The sequence below is a fragment of the Phocoena sinus genome, chromosome X, assembly GCF_008692025.1.
Source record: "Phocoena sinus isolate mPhoSin1 chromosome X, mPhoSin1.pri, whole genome shotgun sequence".
Classification (NCBI taxonomy): Eukaryota; Metazoa; Chordata; class Mammalia; order Artiodactyla; family Phocoenidae; genus Phocoena; species Phocoena sinus.
The window spans coordinates 110,613,801-110,633,657 of record NC_045784.1 but is presented as its reverse complement, the minus strand read 5'-3'; the positions used below and the strand labels follow the sequence as shown (position 1 = coordinate 110,633,657).

At 42.9% G+C, this 19,857-nt stretch overlaps 1 protein-coding gene across 2 annotated transcripts in view; it reads left to right on the top strand.

Moving 5' to 3' along the window:
• Positions 1-19,406, top strand: part of AIFM1 (apoptosis inducing factor mitochondria associated 1) — a 28,023-nt gene extending 8,617 nt beyond the window's left edge. Inside the window, exons 2-16 of one of the 2 annotated variants that reach the window (XM_032620431.1) lie at positions 63-193; positions 3,078-3,177; positions 4,167-4,291; positions 4,416-4,546; positions 5,799-5,889; positions 10,016-10,100; positions 10,761-10,837; positions 11,753-11,861; positions 12,607-12,714; positions 13,038-13,126; positions 13,593-13,733; positions 15,360-15,502; positions 16,954-17,078; positions 18,628-18,824; positions 19,141-19,406. In XM_032620431.1, the coding sequence (XP_032476322.1) occupies positions 4,452-4,546; positions 5,799-5,889; positions 10,016-10,100; positions 10,761-10,837; positions 11,753-11,861; positions 12,607-12,714; positions 13,038-13,126; positions 13,593-13,733; positions 15,360-15,502; positions 16,954-17,078; positions 18,628-18,824; positions 19,141-19,212 (1,332 nt within the window). In that variant the 5' untranslated portion in view covers positions 63-193; positions 3,078-3,177; positions 4,167-4,291; positions 4,416-4,451 and the 3' untranslated portion in view covers positions 19,213-19,406. The remainder of the gene's footprint in view (positions 1-62; positions 194-3,077; positions 3,178-4,166; positions 4,292-4,415; positions 4,547-5,798; positions 5,890-10,015; positions 10,101-10,760; positions 10,838-11,752; positions 11,862-12,606; positions 12,715-13,037; positions 13,127-13,592; positions 13,734-15,359; positions 15,503-16,953; positions 17,079-18,627; positions 18,825-19,140) is intronic. The other variant, XM_032620430.1, reaches the window with a different exon arrangement.
• Positions 19,407-19,857: the final 451 nt, after the last annotated feature.

The window sequence follows — 19,857 nt, the reverse complement described above, 5'->3', positions numbered from 1 at the left end:
TTAATACTTAGTGCTTTTTCTATTTCCTTTTGTTTCTTTCTTGGCCTTATCTTTACCTACAGTTGTGCAGTGTCATCACCTAGGATCCCCTTCTAGATCACTAGCGTCTGCAGGTGCTTCTGGGAAAGATGGCAGCAGCCTAGTATACTTCTTAATTGTAGGAGCAACAGTCACTGGGGCAGGAGTTTATTATGTAAGATACTTACAGTAAAATATATTTTGGGGTAGGGTGGGTGAGACCATGGCACTAATGAAAACTTGATCCGTTAGAATACGATGAAATATTCACAGCATGTGCTTTCTAGGTATTTATTAAAGGGACATTGTCAGTCACTAGGGAGTCCTCCAGTCTCATTCTTCAGACTGTGGAAGTCTTACCAGATATATCTAAAGCCATACATTTAATGATTATTATAAATCCTCATCATCAACCCTTTCTTTGAAACTTTTGCCAATTTCATAATTCTTTTTTTATGATGCTAAATTATATTGTGCTTTAGTGCTGCATACCTAACAAGACAGTCTCAAAGAGTAAACATTGAATGCAAGTAAAGGTAACTTGAACACCATCCATTTTGAATCATTTTAGGTAAAATGTAATTTTTGTGTTTTGTGGGAAACAATAAATTAACCCTACTTTTATTGTGAAAAGGCATTTTATTGAATGCTTCGGAGGAGGTCCCAAAAGCCATAGAAATTGCAGTGTTCTTCCCGCTCACCCCCAGCCTCTATTTCAAGTAAATTCGTTTGGCAGTGTCCCTTTTGTAATCTGTAATTTGGTCAAACTAGTGGCTGAAGTGGTACAAGCTAATGCATTCGTGTGGATTGCTTTCTTAAATGCCTCTCTTTCATAATTCAGATACTACCCTCTAAACCTTAACTTTTCCGTTTTATAGCTCTCTCAACTTTTCCCATCAGTTCCACCCCATTCATTCAGAAATAGATTTAAATTGTTTGCATCTGATATGTTTGTAACAGTTGAAACCTGTTAAACCTCTGGTTTATGTTGCTGTACCAGAGTTGGATGGCCTCCACAGAGCTGGCCAGGCAAATCTCTTAATGCCAGGCCACAAGATAGGGCCACTCACTGTTGCTTTCTCCTGCCTAGAAATGTCTGTGAAGCACAAGTTCCTCTCAAGCCATTCAGTTAAATGCCTCATTGCCCTCTGGGTTTATCCAACACTGGTAATAATAAAGCTGCTACATTATAATGATTTCAGGTTAAATGATAAGCTTTTGTCTACCAAACTATTTTGTATAGTTTTATATTACATTTTAAATAATGAGGTGGCTTAGATTTGTCAGTGAGCAGAGTCAAGGTAGCCTTTAGAATATTTAATGAGATTTAGTATTTGGGCCCTTTGCCATTGTTCAACTGATAGGACCACATTGCCTGACTCAGAAAATGAACTGTTTCCTTTCATATTCCTTTAAGATGAATATATGGCGTTATATTCATCTGTTTAGGAAAGTTGTCTGCTAACATATTTTATAAGTTTGTAGTTTTTCTTTACCTGACATGTATTCATGTTACTAACTGAAAATCTGTGCAATCTGGGGAGACAGAAACACTCGGGGGGAAAAGGTAAATTTTTATTTAGTATGTCTGTAAACTTATTTTTATGTCGGAACATTTACTTAAAAGCTAAATATATAAATATATATGTATATAAATATGTGACAAACCTCTTTCTTGTCCCTTCCCCACTAAACCTCAAGATATTTCTTGGTCTGCTCTTCCCTTCGTGTGTGAAGCCATTAGGAGGTATGAGAGGCCCTAGGCTATTTTTGGATATCCCTCTCAAAGTGAACATGACCCTAGTTTATTTCTCTGTTCACTCACACTGACCAGCTTAGGCCGTCTCTTTAGGTAAACGTCCCTTTCTTAAAATAAATATTTTTTTAAGGAATGAATAAATGCTCTACTTGTGTATGATATCTGATGCCAAGATAAAAAACCTTTCTTCCTGAAATTAATGTGAGTTGAATTCAGTTTATGAATTTGATGAATTTAGTGGTACATTCAAGGAATAACCATTATCTTTTAACATACAGTAGTTAATTTTCTAGTTCATTCATATCATACGTTAGATGTTTCCAGGTTCATAAGTGTCCAGTCCAGGTCTGAGAGTCTAGGTTCCTTACTGCAGCACATTGCCTAGTGGGCTGCTTTGTAAGGGGCTCATAGAAGTATTCTTAGAACATGTTTTATGGTACTTCCTCTGATTGTCCTTACTTTCTCCTCAAATTAATTAACAATCTGGGATTTCAAATGACATATGGTCACTTAAATTCCTATCTTATTGACCCGGTGGGGTACAAAAGAGCAAAAGTGTTGTAATTAAAACAAGTCATTCTTGCCTACTGCTTTTTTAAAAATCTTCAATAAATTCTGATGCTGTATTAAAAAAAAACTAGTCAGTGCTAAGGTACCCTTCTTCAATTTGAAAGGATAGAGAAGATAGTATATTTGAAATACAGTAGGTGTTTAAGCGAGATGTTTGCCCATTAAGTATCTGAGTGTCATAAAAGGATAGGCCATTGAGGGAAAGATGGGTTACTCTATAAGACTAGGCATACTGGCGGACATGCTTCAGGGCATTATCTAAGTACTTAGCGAAACTTGGGACATCTACCAAGAAAACCTATGTCCCAGCTTCCTACTCAGGACCATATAGATTGGTTTCACAGGTAGTATCCAGCATAGTCCAAAACTCCTTTTATAAAGTTTAGCTCTTCCTAGCACTTTATTCTTCCAGTATAAAATGTTTTTCTTTTTTCTTTAGCTGTACCTTCAGAATTAAATATGAGGAAAATTCTTCACATATAGCCTAAGGAAATCTGAAACTGCAACATTTCCATCTGCTTACCTGTATTCTTTCCATACCAAGTGTGTACACACTCGGTATTTTTAATTTCTTAAGAAAATAATTTTTGCCTTAGTGATTCTAACATAGAAGAACTTACCTCATGTAGACAAAAGCTTCTCATTTAATTGAAAGATAATGAATGTTACTTATGGTATGAGCTAGCTAGCTGTATGATGAAATAAATTTTCTCCATGTTTGGGTCTTCAGGTCTACAAGACAATAAAAGATGACCAAAAAAGATACAATGAAAGAATTTCAGGGTTAGGACTGACACCAGAAGAGAAACAGAAAAGGGCCACATCATCTGGTGAGTACGATTTGAGACTCAGTATATAAAGGGAAAGTTATAAACAATTTGGGTGCTATGCTTTGCGGATATACTGTTTAGACACGATGATGCTGTGAGATTGTAAGCTTCCAGAAACTATGGTATTACCCCAGACCGGGGAGCAGTTTGTTACAGTGTTTGACTGTAATTTGGGTTTGAGAATAAAATTAGTGATAATTATGATTGGTTGTTTTTCTTTATATTAGACTCTTAAGGGCTAGCTTTAAATAAAAAATGCAAGCTTGGCAAGGAAAATTATTGGAAAAGAGATGAAGGCCCTCTTTTTTCCATGAGGACGTTCTTTTGGTCTGTTTTGTTCCCCTTTTGAGTCTTTGGAGTTTCAATTTGTTAAAGATATATTTGTTTCCCTAAAGCATATAGGTCTAGCCATCACTTCCATCCCACACATCTGGCTTGATTTTTCAGAGAGGAATGTTTTAATCCTTTAATAAGCCCCACGACTCTGGGTAGGCAATTTCCATTGCTTTCCTTCATACCACCTCCTTAGTTTTGAACATTGTTTAATAATCCACGATTGATCTGCTGGGTTTTCCCCCTTTATTGCTAACAAAAGGTGAAACTGAACTTGATATGTTCCTGTTGGTCATTAAGAAATTAATGGGAAGGGCAGAAGCTTTCTAATATATACTTTCTAATATATTTTAGAAATAGCTAAACACTAAGCTAGGTTCTAGTTCTGAGAGACTTAGTGAGTGAATGACATTGGCCAAATTATTCACCTCTTTTTTGGGTATTTTTCACTTATGAAATGAAAGGGATGCTTCCTTCTCCTATACTATCAGAATGCAATGAAATGTCATAAGATTAATGTAGCTGCAGTGTTTTGCTAGCTTTTTATGTAAACGATTAAGTCAAGTGAAAGGTGTTTTGTTTTTTTCTTTAAATAGTGGCAAGGAGTTGTCTGAGACTTAAAAAAAAATTCACCCTGTCTGGTCTTTTGCTTACAGCTCTAGAAGGAGAGCCAGTTCCTGAAGTCAGGGTACCAAGTCACATTCCATTCCTGCTCATCGGTGGAGGAACTGCTGCTTTTGCTGCAGCCAGATCCATCCGGGCTCGGGATCCTGGGGCCAGGGTAAGGCACATACTGTCTTGCTTGGCATGGAGGGCGTGGTCTGCAAGCACTTAGCCAATGTGAACACTTTATTTGCCTCTTAAATGACTTGGCTCTGATAAGTATCATTGTTTTGTGTCTAAAGGTACTAATCGTATCTGAAGATCCTGAGCTGCCATACATGAGACCTCCTCTTTCAAAAGAACTGTGGTTTTCAGATGATCCAAATGTCACAAAGACACTGCGATTCAAACAATGGAATGGGAAAGAGAGGAGGTCTGTTCACTTATGTAAAATGGGTCCGACCAGCAACTTCAGCTAAGCACAAAGAGTAGGTCAGGATTTTGCATGAACCGCATGTAGTGAGTAGGACAGATGACTTGGCTGCACACTGGAGTCTGCTGTGGTACCCACTTGGTATAGCTTAGAGGCAACAACAGGCTGTAGTGGCAAGAGTCCTGGATTCTGTTAACCAGATCTACCAACAACTGAAGATGTAATGTTGGCCTCTGAAGCATTAATGCTCCTGTTTCCGGGACCTTTGTGTTAGACTTCTCTAGTGAAGAGCAGCTCAGTCTGTGTTGTCACTTCTTCACACCTGCCTAGGCATGTCCCATAAAAGCAAAAAAAAAAAAAAAAAAAAAAACTGTTTGGTGGCACTTCCTTGGATGCCCTAGGAGGCACTCAGAATTGGGGGTATATAGTGGGAACACTGTAAGGAAGAACCTCTATTTAAATGTTTGCATGAGAGACTTGGAAATACAAGTCAAGAAGCCCTTTCCTTTTAAAAGACTCCTTGGATCTCCTGAGTCCAGTACCATGTTCTTTGGGTATCAATTTTTTTTCTCATTAGTGGATCCCTTTGACACTGGACTAAATTTTATAAATCTACCTGCCTCCCTCACTCGTATTATCATGTCCTCTTCTCAGGCAGGATGCATACTTCCAGTTATGTTATCCATCCCTTAATTAATATTTCATGGTTACTGTCTACTGTTTGAGGCAAAATCATCTCAGGAGCTAGACCTAGTTGTCCACTGACCAGTGCCATTCTGGACAGCTCGTTTGGGTGGATGTGCATACCAGCTCCTTGGACACTCCTCGTGTTCTAACTTTGAAAGGAACCTAAATCCAGAGCAGGGTTTCTCAACCTCGGCACTACTCACCTTTAGGGTTGGATAATTCTTTGTTTTGGGGGCCTTGTCTGTGCATCGTAGGATGTTTGACAGCATCCCTGGCCTCTACCCACTAGATACCAGAAGCATCCTCCCCCAAAGCTATTATAGCCAAAAATGTATCCAGACATTGTCACATGTCCCCGGTAGGCAAAACTGCTCCCAGTTGAGACTCACTAGTGTAAAACACCTCTGTATAAGTAAGTCGCGATCAGGATTTAGTGGCCTTGGAGACTTACTTTAGAAAATGTTCCTAAAAGTTTTCCATGGTGGAAGCAATTTTACTAAAGCTCTGGGGGAAGTTGATAGCAGTTCCAGGTACTTATAACATTTTTTCCCTTTTCTCCGTACAGCATATATTTCCAGCCACCTTCTTTCTATGTCTCTGCTCAGGAGCTGCCTCACATTGAGAATGGTGGTGTGGCCGTCCTCACTGGGAAGAAGGTGAGCTAGTAGGCTGCTTCCTTTGTCAGGCTCCACCTATCTGCCCATGTGGGCAGCAAACATGGTGACTTGTATTCCCACTACCATTTATGTCTGTCCTGCCATTGTAGTTCATCAAAGAAAGATCAAGTCATTTTAGGTTTAATATTGCCAGTCTACACTAATTAGTGTGTCTTCCTGGGGAAAGCACTAGTCTCAAGCCTAGAGTAGCAGGCTAGCTAAACTTTCCCGGGGAAGTCAGATCATTGGGGACCGTGACTCTGAAGCTGTTCCTTTTTCTGATTTGCTCCTCTGCCTTTCCTTCTTCTTCCTGTTTTTCCACACTAACATTTCTTTGGGATTATTGATGGCAAGACATTGACAAATGTATATTATTCAGGATAGTAAAATAATTCAGGCATGGCATCAGCATGGAAAATATTGTTAGACTTTACAAAGTTGAGTGCCTGAATACTGGGGGCAGTTACTGGAGGGCATTTAGGGTCCAGGGAGGGTTTTGTTTTGTTGTGTTATGTTTTGTTTTTGTTAACAAGAGGGAGGTCTAGAGTGTGTTTGTAAACTAATGGCAATGTTCCAGTAGAGAGGGAAGGGTTATCAGAAGGCGCAAAGCCCAGAGTAGATGGGATCCAGAGCACAAGTGGAGGCATTGACCTTTGATAGGGATAGGCCCACTTCTCCTATAAGGGGATGTTAGGCAGAGAAGGTGGATATGGGTTTGTGGATAAGCTGGTAAGAAGACCTTATGTATTAAGTATCACCTATGGGTAAATAGCACACAGGCCCTGTCCTCCAGGGGCTAGCAGTATTAGGCAGAAACATGAACAGATAATCATAACACAGATTTGAAGTAAGAAAGAAACTCAGTATACTGTGGGAATTATTGGGAAGTGTGCCCAGTATAACGATGGTTTCAGGAAAGGCTTGCTGGAGAAGGCAGTCTTACAGAATGAGAAATCTTATGGAGCAAAGAAGCATTCACCAGATTAGAGAAAAGTGAAAAGCATTCAAGTAAAAAAGAATAGCATAAGCAAAGGCACAAGGGTATGAAAAAGCATGTTTGGTGCAGGGGAACACAAGCAGCTAGGTGCCGACAGAGCAGAAAGTTAAGGAGTGGCAGGAGATGAAACTGAGAAGTCGTGCAGGGTCTGATCGTTGAGAGCTTTGTCGTGTGAAAGAGCTTGAGTTTTATCGCATTGGCACTGAGGAGCTGTTGAGTTTTAAACAAGGATATAAAACAGTTGGATTGAATTTTAAGTAATCACTCGGTTGGCTGTGAGGAAGATGGTCTTCAGGGGAACAAGATTAGAGATAAACCATTTTGAAGACGATTATAATAATCCAGGTGAGAGATGATGGGAGCCCAAATTAGGGCCGTAGTGGTGGTGGTGGTGGTGGTGATGATGATGATGAAGAAGGTGAAGTAAGCATAGTTTTTTTAAGTGCTTTACGTGTATTACATCATTTTACCCTCACAATAATCTTACGAAGTAGGTACTATTATTATTTTCATTTGATAGAGAAAGAAATTGAGATGAAAAAGAGGTTAAGTAACTTGCTCAAGATCACATAGTTAATAAGTGGTGGAGACAGAATTTGAGCCCAGATCTCTCTGAATGGAGAATTCTGATTCCAGAGCCCAAGCTCTTAATTACATCATTGTATAGCTTCCTAACAGAAAGGTGGTGAAGAGCAGGGAACAGACTGACGGCAAAAAGGCAAACTTGGTAGGGCGTGGTGGCAACTGATTGGAGGCAGAACGTGAGGGAGAGGGGGAGGCAAAGATGACTTTCTGATTTCCAGCTTGTGTGGTAGATGGTGGTACACCCCCAGCTGAGAGAGACATTGCAAGAGGAAGACCTAGTTTAAGGGGGACATAAAATTTCGTTTTGGACTGTTAAGTATTAAATGGAATATCTGTGTGGATATGTCCTAAGGGCAGTTGGATACATGACTGTAATGTTCAGAGGAGGGTTCTGGGCTCAGATACAGATTTGGGAATCATCCACGTGTGAGTAGGGTTTGAAACGACGAGAGTAGGTGAGGCCTCCCGTGGAGAACTGAGGTAGTCAGAAAAGGAGTGAGGCAAAGATGGAACCCTGAGGAACCCAAATTTCAGGAAACGGGCTTAAGAAAAAATGTCCAAAAAGGAGGCTAGGAAAGAAGTACTAAAAGCATAGGATGAGGAAAACCCAGGGCAGGGGCCAAGGTTGGAGTTTCAAGAAGCAGGATGTGATCCATAGTATTACCGCAGCAAAAGAATCTGCTAAAAAAGAATCATAAAATGACCCATTACATTTAGGTGCTCAGATATCATCGTGAAGTTAGAAAAGAAGATAAACTTCTCTCTCAGAAAGTTTAAATGACAAAACGGAGATGACATTGGACAAAAGCTTGAGGAGGACATAGAATCAAAGGTGGGACATTTAGGATGGGACAGACTTAAACATGTCAGTGGGCTGAGGGGTAGGATGTCAGGAGAGAGATGGGGGAATGAGCAGGTGACTAATAGGGGGATGTTCTGGGAGAGAAAGAAAGGGATGGGGGTCAGGCATAGAAACAGAACAGAAAGGCCACCTCATCCCAGAAGCTGGAAGAAAGGAAGTAAAGTTTTTATTTGGGCGTTGGGAGGTGGGAATCCGTACGGGAAGCTGAGGAAGATCACATCTGATGGCTTTACTTGTTTTTGCAATAAACTAGGACACCAGGTGGTTATCTGAGAGTGAGCAGTTTGAGGGTTGAGTACAGGGGTTGGATTGAAGAGGGATCTCACCCAGGACAAATCAAAGGTGGCTAGGGAAGCTGCGCACCCATCCAATCTCAGTTTATGTCGTTGCCCACCCCCACCCCTCCACCCCGGAAGACCCGATTGAGTGCACCTGGCATATGTTTCTAGCGCTACCTGTACTGTCCTTCTTAGAGCATTTCTCACTTGATTTTTCACTCTTGATTGTAGTACATGTTAAATTGTCTATCTTGGCTACTACACTCTGAAGGCAGGAAGGTATCTGTTTTTCCCAACATTGTGTCCCCAGCACTTACCACAGTGCCCGACACATACTAGGTGCTTAATAAATATGTCTTGAATGAATGGCCTCACTGCTCATAAGGAGTAGAGCAGAGCCAGGAACCCCAGTCTCTCTGACTGCAGAGCTCAAGCTTTTCACCCTAAGGAGCAGGGTGCAAGGAAATTAGGGATGCTGGCAAGAGCACAGTTTGGATGATCTACTACTGGCCCAGATTAGTTGGAATGGAACAGCCCACTGGATAAATGGAGAAAATCAAAAGCAAGGATAGGTGACGGTGGAACCGAGAGAAAGCTGGAAGAATGGAAAATTGTGACCAAAGAGTGAGATGTTTGAAGGAGAAGGTTAAGAGATAGGATTCTAGATGTGGCTCAGAGGAGAAGTATAAGCCAGCTGCCAAGGACTTCAGTCAATGAGGAGTGACCAGGAGGAGGCTGGATAACACTGATTTGCAGGGATATATGTCGGTGTCCTTCAGAGGGGATGATAGTACAAGAATAACTTGGAACCACCAGCAGCCAACACCCTCTCCTTGTGATGGGGAGGAATTTGGGTGAGTGAGCAGTCTATGTATGAGCTTTCCTGGGGCCGGGGGGAACGGGCTCAGTTTTAGTGAAAGCTAGAAGTTGGAGAAAGCATCCTGCAAAGCTGTTGAGGATGTAGGAGAGTTGTTAAAGAAGTAAGGGTCCCAAAGAGCCAGGCAGAAAAGTCTGTCCCTGTTCTCCATTTCCACAAATTGGGCAGGAACTTTGGGACAGTAGGGACTTAACTCTAATGTTGGCTGCTTAGGAAATCATGACTACTTGAAGAAACTGGGTACCAGAAACTGTAGTGCCAGTGATTACCTAGAAATGGTTTCTTAAGGATCACCTTAGGTCAAGAACTAGCTCTTCTCATTGGGCTGATGGGTACAGGGTTCCTTTGGGGGGTGATGGAAATGTTCCAGAATTATATAGTGGTGATGGTTGTACAACCTTATGAATATACTAAAACCCACTGAACTGTACACTTTAAAATGGTGAATTTTATGTTGTATATCTCAGTAAAAAATTTTAAAGCCAATTTCTATCTTTTTGTGTGTGTTATGTGTTTGACTGTACCAGGTAGTACAGCTGGATGTGAGAGGCAATGTGGCAAAACTTAATGATGGCTCTCAAATAACCTATGAAAAGTGCTTGATTGCAACAGGTGAGTATTTCTGGAGATGGCTTTATTCCCTGATACAGCTCATTCAAGTTTTAGTATAAAGGCATTACTTAATCTTAAGAAAACTGAAACCCAGACTCTGAAGTGGGTGTCTTCTCTTGGTGCAAAGCTTGGCTAACTACAAGCATCTGATCAGTTGCCCGTCTGGATTATGCGTATTGTTTCTTCTGGTAAAGGCATGACGGGTGGGTACTGAAGAGGACTGCCTTTCTTTTTTCTCTCCCTGCTTAGCCTTTGCCTTCTGCCCTCTGCCCTGTGTCCTGAAAGTGATATAACCTCATGGCTTCATTGCCAGTTCCAATCAGAAATCAAGAGAGGAGAAGGATGCAGTTGCTTAAACAAACATAGCCGTGCTTTCTGGTGAATCCTCATGAAAAAGTAGACGAGAACGGGAGCAAAAAGTGAGGGCTTCTGGCCATCTGTGGGAATGGTGGGCCCTTTGAAGAGATACTCTCAAATCTGCTTTTCAAAGGAAATTGATTAAAGCCCACTGTGGGGCGAGTGGAGGGAAAACAAAGCCTTGTATCCTGTTGATGCCACTGTGACACCAGCAGCACACACCACAGCACCACCTTTGTGGGGGGATTGTTTGGGCTAGCTCCTGCTCGTTGGGCTGAAGGATTTTTCTCCTCCTATTTCCAGGAGGCACGCCAAGAAGTCTGTCTGCCATTGACAGGGCTGGAGCAGAGGTGAAGAGTAGGACAACACTTTTCAGAAAGGTAATTGTCAGCTTTAGTGCTTTCGTTGTGGCGGTTTTGAAGAGGTAGCATAATCTTGTGGTCCCCAAGTACCCACCCGGGGAATTGGGAGATTGAAGTTCTAACTATGGCTCTTCTACAGGCTTGTTATCTGGCCTTGAGCAAGTCACTTCCTCTCCCTGCACCTCAGATACCTCACTCAAGGGTTTTGAGCTCCTAGGAGAAAAACAGATTTAGTGTTTTTTATTGCTTGCTATAGTTCCTTCGATTGCCCTTCCATAGTTGTTTTCTCCTGATGCATTTGAGTCGTTGGAACTCCTTATAGCCTCTTGGCATTTTTCACTGCAAGTGCTATTGTAGAGACTTTAGGGGGAAAGTTAAGAGTACCTAAGCGAAAAAGGAAGCGGGGGATTGCTTCTTAACACCATGCTTTACTTATGAAAACTGCTGAAAAATTTCAGCCACCGCTATGGGTGTCGGAAAAGGTTTGTACTGTCCTTTAAGTTCTTGATACAACAAGGTTTGTCAACCTTGGCACTATTGGCATTTTGGGCCGTATAACCATTTGTTGTGAGGGGCTGTCCTGTGCATTGTAGGGTGTTCAGCAGCGTCCCTGGACTCTACATACTAGCTTCAACTAGTATCTCCCCACTCTAGTTGTGACAGCCAAAAATGTCTCCAGACATTGCCAGATGTCCCCTGGGGGAGGGGGAGTATATCTGCCCCCAGTTGAGAACCACTGTTATTAGAAAGAGTGTTACATTGGAGAAAGAAATTTACATCAATAAAATAGAGGCTGTAATTGAGCCACTTTATACAAGGAGAAGATTTTGTGTGCAAATTATTGTTGTCAAGGATTTAGCAAAACTATTTCCTGGTATTATCATCCTATGCCCCTTTGGGAAATCAATGGACTAAACGTGTGTGATCCTGCAGATTGAAGACTTTAGAACCTTAGAGAAGATTTCCCGGGAAGTCAAGTCGATTACAATTATCGGTGGGGGCTTCCTTGGTAGCGAACTGGCCTGTGCTCTTGGCCGAAAGGGTGAGTATTGGGGAGTGACCTCGATTTTCTTTCTCTGGTCTTATATCACATGCTTTTCAGAGATGCATTTACCAGGATCAGTAGAAAGAGTTTGATTAAGGTTTACATGGTGAAAAACTAATCACTGAGCTTAGGTCTGATGAGGGATGCCTTAGTGATCGAAAAGCTGTCATCTGAGCAGTGCCGCTTTCTTTCCTTTTTCCTTTCCTCTCGCCTCTAGGCCAGGACTCCTTAGAAATAAAATATTAAGGAAAGTGAGTTATTAAGATGGTAGGGGCAATGTAGACTACAGAACTGTATGTATCTTTGAACTGCTGCTCCCTGTAAAAGTCAAAGACTTCTTTCAGATACATGATGGTTCCCAGCTTGACAGATCTGTGAGTTCCAGTTTGAATGTTTCATGGCAACCATTTTTTTCTTAATGTTATTTTTCAGCTGTGTGAAATCAGGGCATCTTCTCGGGAGGGTGCTTACTATTCAGAGCTTGCAAGGCGCTTGTGTAAGCCTAAGTATAAGTGCACTGAGTTCACAGTATGTAGTTGAATCCAGGGACAAGTTCTGGCATCTGTTGTATTTGCCTTGTGGATGCCCTTGTGCCCTAGTGCCCCACAAATGTGCGCTCTGGCCTGGGTCGCGGCATTGCCCTGTGTTTAGTAGACGGCTGCCTGCGGCTCCTTTACTTCTCTTCCTGTCTTCTAGGATTGACTTTTGCCTCCACTATACCTACTCTGTTTCTTCTTCCCAGCTCGAGCCTCGGGCACAGAAGTGATTCAGCTCTTCCCTGAGAAAGGAAATATGGGAAAGATCCTCCCCGAATACCTCAGCAACTGGACCATGGAAAAAGTCAGGCAAGGTAGAGACACTCTTTCCATATGCTCCCACTCTTGCCTTGAGTGAAGACTAAGGCAAAACTTGCTTCTTTGGGAACCCTCTGTCTATAAGCCTTACCAGCTGCCCGATGAAAATTTCCACCATTCTCATGTCAGCCAGCTTCATGTAGGTGTTCTGAATCTGACACACCAGATTCCTGGAAGTGCTGGAAGTGAACTGTGGGCGTGGGTGCCTGTGGCTCTCCAAGGCTGCCTACGTACTAATGATTACTCTCATCAGCTTCTCTGGTTGTCACGAAGGTGGTAGGCTCACAGGCTCAGCCTCAGGTCTCGTTTGCCTTTACAGAGGGGGTTAAGGTGCTGCCCAGTGCTATTGTGCAATCAGTTGGAGTTGGCGGTGGCAGGTTACTCATCAAGCTGAAAGATGGCCGGAAGGTAAGGAGGGGAAGACAGGCTGCCAGAACACCTTCCAAGCGTGCTCTGCCCTTTCCTCATTCTCACTCCTTCATTTGATACCAGTAGATTAGTTGTCTTGGCAGTCGCCATTAACCTGTCATAATTTTCTTAATGAACTGTCTTTTGCTAAAAGAAGAATGATGAGAGCCAGAGTAGCCGGCTGGGAACCATTTCCCATAGCCTCTTCCTATGTGTGTCACAGATTTTTGAGGCCTTCCTCGGGTGGCAGATTTCTGTTCAGATGGTAGCGGGTATGTATGTGTGGAGGGGTGACACTTTATGAAATGGAACTTAAAATCTTTTGACCAGAGTTACCTGATGATTTGTTTTTTTTTGTAAAGCCCCGATTTTTTGTGATTTTTTTTTGTGACTGTGATTTACAGTCGCTGGGTTCATAGGCATATGAGGAAACTGTAATAATTGACTGAATTCTTTTTGTCCTCAGGTAGAAACTGACCACATAGTGGCAGCCGTGGGCCTGGAGCCCAATGTTGAGTTGGCCAAGACTGGCGGACTGGAGATAGACTCTGATTTTGGTGGCTTCCGTGTAAATGCAGAGCTCCAGGCCCGCTCTAACATCTGGGTGGTAAGTATGCAATGACAGCCTGACCAGGCACGGTGCCTTGGTCCCGGCCTGGGAGCAGGTCTGCCCGGTGGTGTGTGAAGGCTCGGCAGCAGCTCACCCAAATAGGGTCAGCATGTTTGGAAGCTGAGGGTGGAGAGCAGAAACTCGTGAACTGCTTGGTTTACGAGATCAGGTCTGGCCTCATGCCGCAGGCTCATGGAAAAGGAAATGAACAGTGTTCGTGCCCACAGGAGTAGGTCTCTCCTGGTTCCACTGTTGGCAGCAGCCATCAACATGACCCTGGCAGGCGTGTGCGCAGCTTTCAGACTGATCTTCTTTTCCCTTGCCTGAACACGAGTCCAGGGAATGGAGGATGAGGCAGTTTTATAACATTCTCTGGAAAGGAAAATTACTCCATTTTCATTTTCCTTGAGTACTATTTTTAGCTGTTTTTAAAAATCTGTTATGACACAAACAAGACTATAGTATGTAGGAACCATGAGGTAATTTCCCTATTGTTAGATCATTACAAGTGTATTGTGTTTGATTATGGACTCTGCAACTGAAGACATAGGAACTTTGCAGGGTGTTTTTCCCGTAAAGATTTTTTTTTTTAAAGTTACAGTGTACTGGATTTTAAAAAATTGTTATAAAAGCAGTACATGCTCAGTATGAAAAACACAGGCAAAAAGGAGAAAGGGACATTCCCCTGCAGCAACCACTGATGTTTAGGTGTAGTTTCTTCCCTTCACTTTCTCGCGCATAGTTTTTTTCTTTGTTGTAGACAGTCATGGCGAGCATACTACGTATAAACATTTGTATTTTCTTTTTCACTTAACATTCGAATGTAAGTTTTTTTCCACATTGCTTCAGATTCCATAAGCAGTGTAACGACTGTATAATATTCCATTAGGTGGATTTCAGAGTTTATCTCGCCATTGCTCACATGTTGGATTTTTAGGTTGCTTTGGGGGTGTCTGAATAGCCACAAAGATGAACAAAGGGTGAGAGAGCTCCCATACCACATCCGTTGTGAAGCTGGCCTTGTTCACCTCCAGCCGGGGGTTCTCTCTCTGCTTGAAACACTGAGCTCTCTCACTGCGTACCTCTGGCAGGGTACACCATAGTGAGGAAGAGTGCCACACCTTCCTCAACTCACTTATACACTCCTCATGGGCAAGGTCTATGTCGGGCGTGTCTCTGCAGCCCAGACAGTATAATGCTTTGTACAGAGTAAGTATTCTGTAAATACTTGTTGAATTAATGAATGAATAGTGAATGACCAAGAAAATTTTATCTTGGAAAAGATGTCTAGGTAAGAGGCAGTCACATCTAAAAACTGGATTCCACACAGGAAAGAATATTCTGCAAATCATGGTTATTAAATATCCTGTTTCTGCTGAGGGCAGAATGAGAAGAAATAGGTGTAAGCTGGAGCATGGACGATTAAGGGTAACTTTGTGGAAGCATAGAATGGTTTTTGTAAAAATGGAAGCGCAACTGTTTTTGGTAGTGTAGGTATGATTCTGGCCTGTGGTTGGAAATCATTAGTTAACATCACAAGCATTTTTTGAGCCCCCAAAGTGTATGTTCTGTCCTTAACTTGCTTTTTTATCATGTGCTCACGTAATGTATTTGTCTCCAAAGGCAGGAGATGCTGCATGTTTCTACGATATAAAGTTGGGTAGGAGGCGGGTGGAGCACCATGATCACGCTGTTGTGAGCGGAAGATTGGCTGGAGAAAATATGACTGGAGCTGCTAAGCCGTACTGGCATCAGTCAATGTTCTGGTAATAGTTTTGTGCCTTGAGGACTCAATTGGTTAGAACACAGAATTAATGGAACCACAGTTATATGCTTTGGTTTCCTGGTGGGCCAGTTAGCTTCATACAGAGGGTGAAAAAATTCCATCTCGTGTCCACGCATCCTACCCCCGAGCCATCTTCTGGCAAAAGGGTTCCATCTGACATAAGTTAGACTAGGTGAATGAATGGAAATGGCATCAGCACTTCTGCTAAAATAGCTCAGAGTTCGAGCTACAGTAGGTAGTACAAAAGTGTGCTCTTAGATACAGACAGCAGTATATTTTATTTGCTCTTTGCTGCTAATTCTGCTGAGCCCAACCTACTGACAAAAAAGGCAGCTCACTCATATGTAACCCTTAAGATCAGCAACTCAGAGTCAGACGTATATAGGCAGCTCTCTGGGTAGTAGAAAGTTCTCAATGGACATTCTTGAATACTGGAGCTGGCCCTGTTTGGCCCACTCTAATCTTGTTGATGTGAAAGATGGGGTACATAAAACTTCAGGGTTTCAGAAGCCTCTAAGCAGTTTCTGTTGGGGAAATTCTCAGCTGATGAGAGTACATTTTAAGACGATCACACACAGTTTCATGAGTGGGCAGCAAAAAACATAACAGATGGCTTTCAGGGTCAACACGTGTAAGATAATGCAGTTAGGAAAAAAAGTAGTTCGTAGCTGTACAATTATCAGTTAGGTTCCAGGAACGGAATCCAAGAAGTCATTGTAGACTGTTCCCTGAAGACACCAGTCCAGTGAGCTTCTGTGGCCAAGAAGATAACAAAATGTAGAGCACCAGAAACAAAACATCTCAAGTAGCTTGGATGATTACAAAACCATAGTGTGTCTGTGCCACAAATATTCTGTGAAGTTCCTAGCGTATTAAAAACAGCATGATGATGATAGGAAAAGTTTCCAAGAACAATGAAAATAAAATGACCAAGTGAGTGAAGGTGCCACTTTATAGAAAGCACTTCAGCCTTGAAAATTGAAGGCTAAGAGGAAATATTGTCAGTTAATAAAACCACAAAATACCCCAGATTCTGCATTCCATAAATATGGAGCACTCTTCAAAGTTTCAAAAAGGCAGTTTTAAAAAGAGTAAAGGAAGGTAGTGAATAGTAAATGTGGGGAACCCACCCCCCCAAATGTGATATGGTAAAAATTAATGATTAAATTTAAGAAAGTGTAGATCATTGTATGGATCTGTGATATGCATAGTGGCTTGTTAGGAAAATAAAACCTGTTTGGAATAATTGTGCTTTCTCACAATTGTCCCCAGATGTCCTAGCAGGCGACAGATCAGTTTGGCGTTTCTCTTGCTGTGGCACATACCAGTTTCTTTGGTTGGCATGAAAGTGTGGTGCCTTAGCGGAAACGTTCTACCGCACCATCCTTTACAGTCCTTTGACAGAACACCCTCTTCTCTCTCCTTCCTTAGGAGTGATTTGGGCCCCGATGTTGGCTATGAAGCTATTGGTCTTGTGGACAGTAGTTTGCCCACAGTCGGCGTTTTTGCAAAAGCAACCGCACAAGACAACCCCAAATCTGCCACAGAGCAGTCAGGTAAGGAAGCCCAACCACTTCTCTTGGAAGAGTGTTGAGAAACCATGGTCCAAATCCTCCTGAACAAGGGGTATCTGTGTTGGCCAGAGGGAACTGTCAGTGAAAGCCTCTCTTCATGTTGTGCTTTAAAATAAACCAAACCCGAAGTCCTCACTCTTTAGTGGTCTGAGAGCTGGCAAAATCAGGTATCCTGGTCAAAGCATAGATATTGTGGATTGTGGGTGTCGTCCTAGACTCTTGGACTCTTGGACGGTGGCTAACTCAACGACTCTGTAAGTCTAGTTTGTCCCGAGGGACTAGGAAGACCTGCGTGATGAAGAAAACCTGAACTTTTTCAATGGCTTTTTTTTTTTTTTTTTTTGCTTCCTGCTGATCCCAAGAACTAGGCCTGAGAACCTTAGTTTGGGACCTGCTCCCCTCCTTGGGCCCTGAACAGTGAAGAACTGGGCTGAGTAGTCCTTGAGCTGCCTCTAATTCCATTTGTCAGATCTTAATAGCGGGTTTTCTCTAGACGGGAGGCACCTCTCGGAATGAACTTCTCTCCGACACACATCTCTTTCATTAACTCCTAGGTCTCTTCTCTCTCCCTTTGTGACCTTGGCTGAAGTTATTTAACCTCTGTGTCCTCTTGTTAGAGGCATTTCAAGGACAAGTTGTTCTTTAAGAAGGAGAAAGCAAGACATTATATGGATACGAGGTCCTTTTCCTGTGTAATCTAGGTGGATTACATATACCCACTCCTTAATTCGGACCTCTCCTGGGAAGTGGATCCAGGAGGGGGACCCAGGGACTTATACAGTAGGTGTTTATAAACTACAGGTCACTACTCTCTCCACTGGGCAGTATTACTTGAGGCCTGGTTGTTCCCAGAAGACAAAATGCCCTCTCCCCAGGCTGTTGCCACCACCCTGCACAGGAGGAAACACTTCCATATGGTTCTTCCATATGGAAGTGCCTTCTGCTTTGGCCAGAGTGTCTCTGGCAGTGCCATCCAAGTGAACTTTCTGCTATGATGGCAGTGTTCTATCTCTACTCTGTCCAATACATTAGCCACTAGCCACATGTGGCTCTTTAGTATTTGAAATGTGGGTAGTGCAAATGAGGAACTGAATTTTACATTTTATTTAATTTTAACTAAAATAAACTTCAATTTTGAATTAATTTTAATTAGAATAGCTATATGTGACTAGTGGCTGTTGTACTGACCATGTAGCACTAGAATGTTTCTCAGGGAACAAGAGCAAGTCTTCTGTAGTTTGAAAAAAGATCCCAGGAAATATCCGTAATGTAAATTGAAAATGAGATAGGAAGTTTGGGGTCAGACTGACCCAGTGCCCAGGAGCTGGCAAGGAAGAGCTTTTGTTGGCTTTGTCAATGGAGAGGGGCTGGAATAGGCCAGTGTTTACTGAGGTGGCATAGAAAAACAAATCATTTAGAAGCAGCTTGAAGCAGGTGTTGAAAGATACTTGCCTTCTAGAATTTCCAAGCTCATAAGAACTGACTTTGTTTTGTTTTGACTTTGCTTGTTTGTTTTGGGGATTGGCTACAGGGACTGGTATCCGATCAGAGAGTGAGACGGAGTCTGAGGCCTCAGAAATCACTCTTCCTCCCAGCAACCCTGTAGTCCCCCAGGCCCCTGCCCAAGGGGAGGACTACGGCAAAGGCGTCATCTTCTACCTCAGGGACAAAGTGGTGGTGGGAATCGTGCTGTGGAACATCTTCAACCGAATGCCAATAGCAAGGAAGGTAGGTGCCCGTCAGAGCTCTGAGAGGAAGATGGGAGGTGTGGGCGGAAACCGTCCCTGTGACTTTGTCAGATGTCCTGCCACGCACTGTCCACCCAGGTCAGACTGTGTCTGAGCAGAACAAAGGTATCGCCTTGGCTCGGGTATGTTTCTTTTTCACTCAGGACATGGCCGGGTAGCATGGGCATTGGCATATGCTCACTTGGGCTTCGTAGAAAGCCATTCCCACAACTCCCTCCCAGTGTGAAGTGGCGACTGGCCCCGGCTGCCCTGGTGTGCGGCCCAGCCCACACGCTCCTTGTTCCTCTGTCCCTCAGATCATTAAGGACGGTGAGGAACATGAAGATCTCAACGAAGTAGCAAAGCTTTTCAACATTCATGAAGACTGAAGACTGCTGTGGAACAGGCAGGCCCTTTGCTGTCCCCGACAGCAGCTTGGATGGGTAAAGGAGCGTTTTTTATTCAGCAGACTTCCTCTGTATGTATGAGTGTGAATAATCAAGTCCTTTGTGAATATTTCATCCATGTAGGCAAATTCTTAATGTTCACATCACTAAATAAAACCTGATTCTTCTAAATTAAATTCTCTTCTCTTTGAAAGGGAGCAAGTGGGTGAAGGGAGGAAAGTGTGCATATTAGAGAGCAAGTCGGTTGGAGCCACTCCCAAGTGCATCATCTTCCTCGGCCTTGTACTTCCTGCTCCACACTCTCAGCTTCTTTCAGTTCACTGAACTTCTCCCTCACCCCTGCAGACCTCCTGTACGGACCTGCTGTGACCTCTGCCCGCAGCACTTGACCCCTCTCCCCTCCTCTGGGGAACGTCCCGGTCTCTGAAGACTTTCCTGATCCTTCCAAGCCTGTTCCTTATTTACATGTCTCCCTGCTGCTCTGCAGCTTCCTGGAAGCCCGAACCATGGCTTTCCTGTCTTGCTCATGGTTCTCTCTCCAGAGCTGAGCACAGGGTCTGGCTCACAGTAGGTGCTTAGTGAATCGTTGAATGAGTGTACACATAAACATGGACTAGACTCTGCTCT